The following is a 12,497-nucleotide window of genomic DNA, read 5'->3' as shown; positions in this document are numbered from 1 at the left end:
AAGTTTTATAAAGCAAAATAAGCACCCACTAGGGACAGATTCTCATTTACTGTATGGAATCCAGGTTTCAATGAACAGGTGCGTCCTCATATACTGTATCTCAAGTCACGTCAAATAGTCCCCAGGTTATCCTTACTGTCCATGATGACGTGGTGAAGGAACACACAGCAGGTGAGACAGAACACACAGGCAGAGAGCGTCAGCCGTATAATAATCATTCCTCTATAATCTCTCTTCTGGGTCCTTCCTGGAATCAATTATGACAATATTAAGCTTAGAAAAATACTATTTATATGGGGGAGAGGTATGAAAGCTTTGAAAGAAATAAACCAGCTTCTGTCATTTCATAGACTGTGCTAGATAGATGAATGATAAGCTGATTAGTTGCTATGGGCAACTTTCTATCTCTCCAAGGCTTGATGCATCTCCCCTAAAAGGTTTTTCCTTGTCTTCTAATTAGAAACGACAGGACAGCTTCAGGGAGAGTAGATCTAACTGCCTTTAGATTTCCTCAAGAGAACGTTTGCTAGTTGAGGAACCCTAGGGAGGTACAGTCATTTGCTGCCTGTCCTAAGTCATGTAAAGAGTGGACGTTCTAAGGCTTCTCCTGGCTGTTGAGCTGTAGATGATCTGCCATGTGCATATGAAGACAGGCCATAACTTGGGGTGTGGGTGCTGCCGTCACCCAGAGCAGAGGGCCCTGGGGGCAGCACAGTCACTTCCCCGCACAAAGGCCCTCATTCCGAGTTGTTCGCTCGCTAGCTGCTTTTAGCAGCATTGCACACGCTAGGCCGCCGCCCTCTGGGAGTGTATCTTAGCTTAGCAGAATTACTAACGATAGGTTAGCAGTTCTGCTATTAAATATTTCCCTGCAAGTTTCTGAGTATCTCCAGACCTACTCCTAGATTGCGATCACTGCAGACTGTTTGGTTCCTGGTTTGACGTCACAAACACGCCCTGCGTTTGGCCAGCCACTCTCCCGTTTCCCCAGCCACTCCTGCGTTTTCGTCTGGCACTCCTGCGTTTTTTAGCACACTGCCGGAAAACGCTCAGTTACCACCCAGAAACACCCACTTCCTGTCAATCTCTCACCGATCAGCACAGCGACTGAAAAGCGTCGCTCGGCCCTGTGTAAAATTGCATAGTTTTGTGTGAAAGTACTTAGCGCGTGCGCCCTGCGGCTCATACGCATGCGCAGAACTGCCGGATTTTAGCCTGTTCGCAATTCTGCTAAAAACGGCAGCGAGCGAACAACTCGGAATGACCCCCATTAAGGCTTATAGATGTCCAGCATGTGTGGGCCACATGCAAAAACAGCCATTATTTACCCTGCATGCAAAAAAGGATACATACATGTATTTGCTACCCTTACACTGCAGCAGGGTTTGTTCCAGGTGTACAGTTACTTGTTTGCTTTGCTCCCAACTCAGAAACGGCCTAATACTGAGGCAGCCGCAGTCGCAGATGTCCTCAAACCCATCTGTGACTTTATGCAGATGCCACTACAAAGCTCTTCCCCCCGTGTATAAGCATATGTCCAAATGTACAAGGACTGAGATGCCCATAGTCTAAAGACACAGCATTACCCTCTGGTGCGACTTTAGACGCCACCATTAGACGCACAATAAAAACTTGCAGCAGTCCTATAGCAAATGCAGTTTCTCCACCTGAATATGGCCGCCTGTGTAAGCGGTTATGCGTCTCTGCATGTAGCCGCTTCCAGTGCAAAAGTGTTCCTACTCCGCACTCTGCAAAGAATTTCCCAGCTCTGTATCCCCGGCCTCCACTAACAAGACATGGAAAAGGTTGACACAAAAAAGTCGACTTTTTATATTTTGGGGCGTCATTTGGTGTTTTTTAAACATATTTGACACAAATTTGTTGTAGTGTGGCCCCTCGCGGGCTCAGTTTGCTCTTCACAAGGTAATATTTTGTGACATGGATTGTAAATGCAGCAAAAGTTGTAAAAACATTAACAAAGCATAAACAAAATGTGTTGACCATATGCGCGTCGACCATTTCCATGTCTACCTTTTGAACCTGTCAACCTAATGTACCTGTTGACCTTTTGTACTGTCGACCCTATGGTGTTGACCTATTGACTGTCTATCATCCACAAACCGTTTCCAGACTCCTTAAACATGATGTCTCGCCAATAGTGATGGGCCACCTCACCAGCGTCTCATTATTCATCCTGGTTGGCCAGGGAATTGAGGAACAGTGGGACAGGACAGAGCGGGTCACAGAGTTTGTCCCAAGAGTTTACATTATTATCGTATATATAATACTAGCTGAATACCTGTGCTTCACTATGGAATTTCAAGTATAATCACAAAGAGGCAGCACAGGCTGCCTACCACGTATTATAGTGTTAAAATACTTTATTATGCAGCCCAGCATTCACACTCCACATAGGAGTGCTTTCTGCGGCAGTCCTATCCGGTGGAACGCATTACCAGAAGTCCGCGGTCGTCGTTGGAACACATACCGGAAGTGCGTTCCATCAGCATCGAATGATTATAAACACTTTCCTGCATGTTAAAACTAATAGGGCTTGCACTCACTACAAAACAAGCATTCAACTGTGCATCAGCTCTCTGTAAACCATTCCTGTAGGTCCACAAGACTCCACCTATATGTGATGTCACAATGTATGACATCACATAGGGGTGGAGCGATGCAGCAGAAACTTTTTTTGGAGGGGCCCTGTATCTTCTCAGTTCCGGGCCTCACAATTTATGATGGTAGCCCTGGCTCTCTATTGTGGTTGTACTCCTTTTGGGAAGCACTATATCAGCTACACTACGTTGTCACTTTTTGGTCACTTTTCTATATACCCCATTGAATTTATGAGGAGGAAGTGAGGTCACTCCCCTGGGGGGTATAAAGTTGAACCAAAGGGACTAGCCTCATTCATTCACTGAACTTTGACAGGAACACACCTATCCTATTGTAAGTACATCCACAATTCAAAATCCCACATTTTTGGGTCCCCTACTGAGATGATGACATATACAGTATATTATGTGTATATATAAATATATTATTTAGATAAATTATATATACACATACATGTATATATATATATACACATACACATATATATATATATATATATATATATATATATTTATTTATTTGTCATTATCTCAGTAGGGGAACCAAAAATGTGTGATATTGAATTTTGGATAAGGGATATTCAACCTGTATCATATGTTCACAGTTTGTTTTTTTCAGTGTTCCCCTATATGGATGGTATAATTGTTTTTTTCTTGTGGACTAATGCTTCTATTGTATATACCCACTTATATTGTGTTTTGGATCCCTAATTATTTGGGTCATTTGTTGTAATTAATGTTCATTATTCGCAAAATGTCTGTAATTATTATTACTTCTAAATGTTGGTAAAAAACATATTGTACCCATTACCTCTACTGGACATGTCTGAGGCTTTATACCTAATACTTAATGAAAGATGCCTTATTTTCTGCATAGAATTGGCTTCCAGGAGAGACTTGACAACACCTATTTAATGGCTAGCACTTAATTTATGTTACCATGACCCTATTATTGCTGAATATGGAATATGAGTAATACCGAATTAGAGAATTTGTATATACCTCTTGTACAACATGATGTTTATGTTATTATTTGAAAGTTCTAAACAACTGTCCTATATAACTTCTTGTAGGTTTTGCATCGTTATTATACTGTATGCTGAAGAAAGTGTGTTATCCACTAAAAAGTTCAGTGTTCTATATTTGCTCCACGTCATCTGCATTTATAAACTTTCCCTGACACTATCAGGAATTAGGATTGGACCCTTTGGTGTTTATTCTAGTCTAATTTTTTCTGACCCCCCTTTAGGTCCAATATATGTTGTTGGACTTTTTAATACTTACCTTTAAAAGATGGTTCACCCACTGAATAAATTGTTTCTATGACCTTTCTGCTGACTTTATCCTCGATACTTGGTCGGGTACGTACCATCATCTTTTCCTGCCTCTCATCCTCTTTCATTAAACGTGATGCCCAGGAGGAGAGCAGTCGCAGCTTGGCATAGCTCCTGCATTATTACCATCTCCTCACCCTCCCAGCCCGCTCAGACCCATTTTCCCATCCCACCCCTCGCTGTTTACACTCTCCCAACATCCCTGCTATTATCCACCCGTGGCCGCGGAATCGGGGAGCGTCTTGAAGGCTCCCGCGGATTGAGGCCCGCTTCCAGTCCCCAAGCCGGGGCCTCAATTTCACCACAGCCCCGCCGGACTTCCGGGCACGCCGCGACGACTGCACCCGACCCTGGCTCACCTCTCCCGGCGCTCGGGGGACCGGTTGCCGCCTGCGGGAGGGTGTATGAACCCGGCGGCCGCTCGGGCTGGCAGGCGGCTCTGACTGGGGGGCCGGTGTCTCCTCTCCCTGACACGACGGCGGTACCCAGCGGCCATCTTTTTCCTCACTGCTGCGGGACGTGTCGCCGTGGAGTGCTGAAGGCCTGAAGACAGAATACCTCCGCTGCACGTCCTTTGCCCCTGCTATCTCTCCCCATTACTGCCTGGGGAATACCCGGATCGCGCTGAGACCGATGCTGCGGTTACGTGGGGGACCCTGCTAACAGACGGCCACAACACCACCACCGGAGTGACAGGCTGCCGGAACATAACTGTGGACCATCACACCTGAGGCCGCGGACGTCGCCTTCCCTGCCATAATCACTCATTGGAGCGGAGACCCACAGTTGCCATCGCCCCGGCTGGAGCACCCCCGTTCTAGCTAGCCCGCTAGTCAAAAAGGCTGATTGGAGTCAAGGCCCTCAATTCCGGCTACCGACCGGCCGGATTCTTGCCAGCCCCGCACTAAAAAACGGACAGGCCCACCCAGCAGTGCCCCTCCATTTTCCCCACCCGGGAAGGCCCTAGGTGCACAAGTGGAGATCATACCCCTACCACCCGGGGGAATATATCTATACTCTCCACCCCCCCCACCCCCCCTTCCCCACAGCTCACGGTGATAGGCGGCCATCTTAATCTTGTTCCTGCCGAAGACGGCACAGAGACTGGAACGGAGGGAGACGGGAGCCGCACCAGTCACTCCGCGATGCGGTGAGGAACTCTCCCCTACCTTCCCCTGGCCGGACCGCTGCCTCCCCCTGCTTGCGGCCTTACAAAGCCACCTGTAACGTGCCAACAGCCTAGGGCTCGTGGTCCTACTCCCTACTTGCCTTTTCCGGCTCCTGGACTTTACCTATGCCGCGAGGCCCTCACACCTCACACCTTCCATTCCTCCTGGTGCTCTATAACCATGATGAGAGTGCACTGAGAGTATTTGTTCAATATGTGAGGCCCGCTACACCCTTTATTGCATTGATTCTCTGCGATTGGCTACCTCATCTCTATTCAGATCTCCCTGCATGGAAAAGTTCCTGATTCTTTGGCCCGTGATGTCCGCAGGCACTACTCAGCACTCTCGAGACGACACCCCCTGTGGCGAATCATCCGACTCCGACCACTCGACTACACGCTCGCTATCCCAGCGATCCCGCAAATCACGACCACCTATTACACAACCAAAGATGAAACACAAAGACCTAATAGCGGTCTTAGGACCGCTCTTAGACGAGAAGCTAGCGGGCATTAAAGAAGCCATTGAGTCCTCTTCGACTTTGTTGAGTCAACATTCTACCCGCCTTGATGATGCGGAACAAAGGATATCGACCCTAGAAGATAATCTGATGGAAGCACAACGTTCTCTACATTGCCAAGCAGCTGGAGGTCTCTGACCTATAGGAGAAGCTTGATGACCTCGAAAATCGCAGCAAGCGTAACAACCTAAGGGTCATAGGCATCCCTGAGTCGGTGAAAGGCCGCGAGCTCTTGGATCTCCTCTCATCAGGCATCCCGGGACAACTGTCTATGGATCTGAAAGGAGTTCCTCTTGTCATTGAGAGAGCCCATAGAATGGGACCCGAAAGTTAAAACTCTTCGGGACGCCTTCGCCCGGTCATCATGCGAATTCTAAACTATGAGGACAAATCGAGACTTCTCGACCACTACCGCAAAGCTGCCAGCCTTTCTATCATTGGAGAACGCCTCCTCATCTTCCAGGACTTTTCCGCATTGGTAGCTGCTAAGCGCAGAGAGTTTGCTCCCATCTTCAAACACCTCTTTGACGCGAAGATTAAGTTTTCATTACTCTACCCTGCCCGCCTCAGAGTTTTCGAAGATGGTCGGCCACGTTTCTTTGAGGATCCTGAGGAGGCCAAATTACATTTCACCATAGCTGACACTTGATCACTGCATGACTATACCTGTTAGTAGCTCACCGCTGCTCGAGTCTGCACTCGGGCCTCACATAATGTTTTTGAGAAGGGTGATTGACACACTCTTGAATTCTTGTCTACACTTCTTGTTGTTTATTGATGTTTTTGTTATTGTTTATATGTTTTGTTAGGTTTACCTGCCTGTGCTGGAGCCCCTTCCCCCCATTGGGGGATCCCCTCCCCGCTCGCTGGGACGGGGTGGGACCCTACTTCATTTTCCATATTCCTTTCTTGCTTTTTCCCGGTAGGGGTGGGTTGACATGTCTACTGACACCCACCCACACCCTCATGTAGACGGAGATACAACTACTACGTTGCTCCGCATGGAATGTTGAGGGCCTCAATCACCCGGTTAAGAGGAAGAAGGTGATCACTCACCTGAAACACATGTCTCCTCATATCATGTTCCTCCAAGAGACCCACTGGTTAGACGATCCTAGACATACCCTTCGAGCCCCTTGGATAGGGAAATGTATCTCATCTCCATACCATTCTAAGTCTAGGGGGGTTGCGATATTGTTTCACGCCAATCTCCAATATTCTATTTTGAGAAAGCGTCATGACCCTGAGGGTAGATTTCTGTTATTAGACGTATGTATTAATGATGTTGTTTATACCCTTCTCAACCTCTATGCACCCAACATCTTACCCAATTCTTTTTTTGCAGACCTTTTAACGACCCTTTTTACCTGGGGCAGCCAGAATTTAATTGTCGGCAGAGACTTCAATCTAGTGGTCGACCCATCCATGGACAGATCCAGGGTAAGTGCCTCCTCCGCTACGACTTTCACACAACTTCTATTTTCCTTCTGCTCCCAGTTAGACCTCTTGGACCCCTGGCGGATACTCCATCCCACTCAGAAGGACTTTTCTTTCTATTCCCATCCTCATTCTTCTCACTCTCGAATTGATTATATATTCACTGCCACTCACCTCCTTACCCACACCTCCATTGACAACATCATTATATCCAACCATGCCCCTGTATCTATCCATATCCAATTAGCCATGTCCCCCCGCAGTCCACCCCGTTGGCATTTCCCTGCCTATTTACGCCAATCTACTGACTTCCTTCTTCACATGAAGCAATCCTGGCTCAATTACACTTTAGATAACAAGGATCAGAGTCTAGACTCACCAGTCTTCTGGGGAGCGGCTAAGGCTGTCCTCCGAGGACATGTTATGTCATACACTCACTCTAGACGGAAGTTTTCTTCTCAATTACAGTCCTTGAGTACCACGCTTACCTCTGCATATAGAAGATACACCCAACACGATACCCCCGCCCACAAAGAAGCATATCTCTCAGCCAAACTTGTCTACGACACATTCCTCACAGAACGAGCCCAATTATCCTGTGATTATCAACGTAACAGGCTCCATAAGTGGGGCAATATATCAGGCAAACTGCTGGCCAATCTGATTAAAGGTCCTAAAGCACGCACATGGGTAACCGCAATCAACAGCTCGGGCACGCTAAATACTGACCCCGAAATCATTTGCACTAGATTTAGGGACTTTTATCAATCTCTGTACACCAAGGACCCTGACGACTTGGATGCCAACCTCTCCTTTTTAGAGGAGGCTGCTCTCCCCGTTTTGACTCAAGAGGAGAAAGACTCTCTAGAGAGTCTGGTCAAAGTCGAAGAAGTTGTTGATGTTATTAAGACTATACCGAATAACAAAAGCCCCGGTCCTGATGGCTTTGGCGCAGAGTTTTATAAAATGCTTCGTGATGAGCTAGCCCCTACCCTCACGTCTCTTTATAACCACATCCTTACCTCCAAACAAACCCCAATTAGATTTAACAAGGCCACGATTATAGTCATAGCGAAACCTGGAAAGGACCCTTCCCTACCTGGCTCTTACAGGCCAATTTCCCTCCTTAATCAGGATTTTAAAATCCTTACGAAATTGATGGCCAATAGATTACAACTCTGTCTCTCTCGTATTATATCGCCTGCGCAGCTGGGCTTCATTAGACATAGGCAATCTGTGCAGGGCATTCGGACTGCCTTGGCAGCTATAACGTACTCACGCTCTCATAATATCATGGATAATGTCTTAATAAACCTTTACGCGGAAAAGGCTTTCGATAAGATTGCCTGGCCTCACCTCGCAAGAGTTTTGTCATACCAGAAATTTGGTGATAACTTTCGTGGCCTTGTTGACTCCCTCTATGATACTCCTACTGCGCAGGTGATAGTCAATAACATTTCCTCATCTCCCTTTATCCTTGAAAGAGGAACCAGACAGGGTTGCCCTCTTTCCCCCCTCCTATTTAATCTAGCTCTAGAGCCCTTTATACGTTACATCCTTAACCTCCCGGTTTTTCGAGGGGTTAAAATTGGTAACAGAGAGGTTAAATTGATGGCATTCGCAGATGACATCCTTCTTCTCACCTCCAACCCGAGACAATCCGTCATGGCATTGCAGAACGCTATCTCTCATTTTTACTCCTTTGCAGGGTTCTCGGTTAATTTTGATAAATCAGAGGCATTGGCTATTATCCCCCAGATTACTACAGGATGGGACACTCCTTTTCCATTTCGGTGGGCCCCCGCTCATATTACATTCTTGGAGTCCTTCTCCCTTCTGACCCTGCTCGTCTTTACTCTGACAACATATATCCCATCCTCGCTAAAATCCAAACTGAATTGGCGCTGTGGCAAAAACTACCCCTTAATCTTATGGGTCGCTGTAATCTGGTGAAGATGGCTAGCTTCCCCAAATTGCTCTATGTCCTTCAGATGGTACCTGTCATGCTCTCTAAATCTGACCTTTCCCTCATTAACTCATCTATTTCTAAATTCATCTGGGCCAGTAAAAGACCCAGAATAAGCCTCTTTAAATTATCCCAGACGGTACAGAATGGAGGGCTGAATCTGCCGGACATAGAGCAGTACAACAGAGCCTGTCTTCTCTGTTTCGCAGTGGATTGGCTCAAGGGTACATCGGTCTTTACCGATTCGCTGATTGATTCCCAACTCTGCGCCCCTCTGTCTCTTAGCTTTGTCCTACATGCATCCAAATCTGACTTGCCGGCTACTTTTCTGGACAATATACTCCTAACATCCACTGCGGTGGCACGGAAATTATCCAGAAAATCTCTAAAATTACAGCACACCTACTCCCTATTTCTTCCTCTCCTTGGTAACCTACACTTTCAACAGGGTCAGGCCTCATATCCTTTCAATGCTTGGCATACTGCTGGTCTCACACGAGTCGGTGACTTCCTCGACTCTAGGAAAAAAACATTCACTTTTACTGAAGCACTAGCCAAATATGACATTAACCCTAACCACAGATTCTACTTCTTTCAAGCTTCACACTATGTACATTCAGTCCTCTCCCATCTCAGCTCATCAGACTTTGTTAACAGTCTAGACGTGCTTCCACACTCTGGGACATGCTCCATCTCATCTCTATATGCCCGCATTCGTGTAGAACATATCTGCACTACTGATCTGCCCCAAGTACAGACATGGTCCTTTCACATTCCTTCTATGTCTCCAGAAGCCATAATGGACAGTTTCACAGCCTCCCTTAAACTTATTCCGGCTAGCTTATACCAGGAAATGTCCTACAAGATATTACATAGAGCCTATATCTCCCCAAAGAGGAGTCATTTGATGGGTTTATCTGACTCGGCAAAATGCCTGAAATGCTCTGCGCCAGTCGCGGATCTTATGCATTGCTTTTGGCACTGTCCTCACATTCAGGCGTTTTGGGCTGAACTACAGATATATGGTGCCTCCGAGTTAGGTTTACACTTCCAATGCACTGCCCCTTGCGCTTTCTTTGGTCATACCCTAGATCAACCTGACCTTTCCCCCCAGGACACAAAATTGATAGTGATTCTCTCAGCGGTAGGCAGGAAAGCCATTCTCCAGCAATGGATCTCCGACAACCCTCCCACACTGCCACTGGCTACCTCTAGACTCCTCTTCCTATTCACAATGGACTGGCTGGAAACGTCTATAAATAAAGAATTACTAACTCCTGCGTTGTTTAAATGTTGGGGACGATTTATAAACAGATTGCCCACCCTGACAAAATTGGCTGTTAAACAAAGTTTTCAAAGCACCACGTGGTACGGACATCAACTCTTATATGATGGCCCTCCCATTTCTCTCCCGTATCCATATAATCCTCTCCAATTCTTTGCTTTTCTGGTTTTCCTCTCTCTAATGCTACGACTCTTGATGCTGCCTCCCTTAGCCCTCCTTATCCCTTCCCTCTACATCCTCTCTATGATCCTCCGTTGCCTACATATCTTCTCTCGCTCTGTTGATGTCTCCATGGATGGGTCGGCGGTCCCCTCGGGTTTTTCTTTTTTTATGTTTGTCTTTTTGTTTCTTTTACTTCTAGTTACACGTTCCCCACCGGGGAGAACGTATTGATATGTTATATGGTTTGTACTGTTTGTATTTTTGTTTCTGTATCAAATTGGTGATAGATAGCTCTGTGATTTGGCTTTTCCAAGACTTATATTACACTGTCATCTACAGTTCTCCTATTTTGTACTACAAAATGTAAAAATGAGGTTTTGTTTTAGATCCCGTTGTCCACATAACTTGTAGGTCTTGGACCTTATCGGTCTTTATCTTAGAATGGGTACTATGCTTATTTCTGACATTGATTGTTATATTTTCTGGACTTCAAAATATATATTGGAAAAAAACATGATGCCCAATTAATGCACAATATTATTTTAAAGTTTTTAGATTAATTCACAGCTGGTACAAACAGTGGTGTATTTATTCTATCAAGTCATACTTACTACACTTTGTATGGGCATTTGGTATGTATTGTGAATTCTATTGTCTATTGTCTTTGTAAAATTGTCAATGTACATATTCTTAGTTGTTCTTTTTTATCATCCAGATTCTGTACCCCTGAAGAAGTCCTTCGGGACGAAACGCGTTGGATTCATTTTATATGCTACCACTGTATCGCATAATGAATACACGACATCGAAGGAATATGCTTTACTGAATACAAACTGGACTGATTTAAAATACTTTCCTGTGAAACTGATGGGATTTATGTATTATTGTTCTTTTAACATTGTGACTGTGAATAGATTTTTTCTATACAAGAGTAAGACTTTTTCATTAAATGTATCGGTTATGCTAATAATTAGGATGTGGATGGTTTAAACTTGGAATACTATTAACAGTGAGACAGGGCCAACCGGGTCACAGAGGTTGTCCCAAGATGTAACATTATTAGCGTGTATATAATATAGTTAGCAAATGATAACTTACCGTGCACCGTGAGATCATATATCTGTGTACACTGTCCTGATATCTGTCTCCGGATATTAGCTGTATAGTTTCCTTGGTCTTCTCTGGACAGATTAGTTATAATTAATGATCCATCCGCTGTGACGCTCAGTCGTCCTCTATACAGATTATTATGAACCATAACAGGATTCCCGGGCTCTGTTTTAGCAATAAGTCTCATATCAGTCACCCAGATGTCGTCTCTGATCCCAGTGTCACCCACAGGTAGCGTCACATCTCCTCCCTCTATGCCGGACACTTCTCTCCTCTCCCCGCAGGATGAACCTGGCACACCTGATGCAGAAATATGAATGGAATTATCACAAATACAATACAATGTAACAGTTCCCCCCAGTAGTGACATTATACATGCTGCTCAGTAATAGTGTAATAGTAATTACTGACTGGTGTAAACCAGCTATTTACTAACACAAGGGAAGATGGCGGAGAACAGACACCAGCAGTCTATAAATGAGAGGTCACAATGACACCACTTGGGGAGTTATAGCAAGGCTTCCATTATGTGATGTCATGCATACTATAGTAATATGTATATGTGACCTGGATGTTCCCTGGGATGGAGAAATCTCCGCAGATCTAGAGAAGTGATCTGACTGTGCCCTGATTAGCATTCTGCCGTTGGCAGCTCATGTTGCGCATTTTCCCGCCATTTACGGTCAGCCGATTTTGCTCGCACCTACATAGGCTGCCGGCCTGCTGGGAGTTACTGCGCAGAGACGCCTTCTGAGCTAAACTGAATCTGCCGCTTTAAGAGGACCTTATGGAATGATGAACACTAGGGAGAAAGATGTCACAATGTAAAGACTGATTATCTCCCTTTATTGTTAAAGGAAAATGTATCCAGAAAAAAAACAACAACAAAAAACTGT

The 12,497-nt window shown here is 45.4% G+C and overlaps 1 protein-coding gene across 1 annotated transcript in view; it reads right to left on the bottom strand.

Moving 5' to 3' along the window:
* LOC134980790 (uncharacterized) overlaps positions 1 to 12,497 on the bottom strand; it is a 33,494-nt gene that overhangs the window by 12,516 nt on the left and 8,481 nt on the right. Inside the window, exons 3-4 of the mRNA XM_063947757.1 lie at positions 11,590 to 11,901; positions 119 to 247 (exon numbers count right to left, since the gene is read on the bottom strand). Of these exons, the coding sequence (XP_063803827.1) occupies positions 119 to 247; positions 11,590 to 11,901 (441 nt within the window). The remainder of the gene's footprint in view (positions 1 to 118; positions 248 to 11,589; positions 11,902 to 12,497) is intronic.

Source organism: Pseudophryne corroboree, chromosome 12 (assembly GCF_028390025.1).
Source record: "Pseudophryne corroboree isolate aPseCor3 chromosome 12, aPseCor3.hap2, whole genome shotgun sequence".
Lineage (NCBI taxonomy): Eukaryota > Metazoa > Chordata > Amphibia > Anura > Myobatrachidae > Pseudophryne > Pseudophryne corroboree.
Note: the sequence above shows the minus strand (reverse complement) of the source record. Positions and strands in the feature narration are given on the sequence as shown.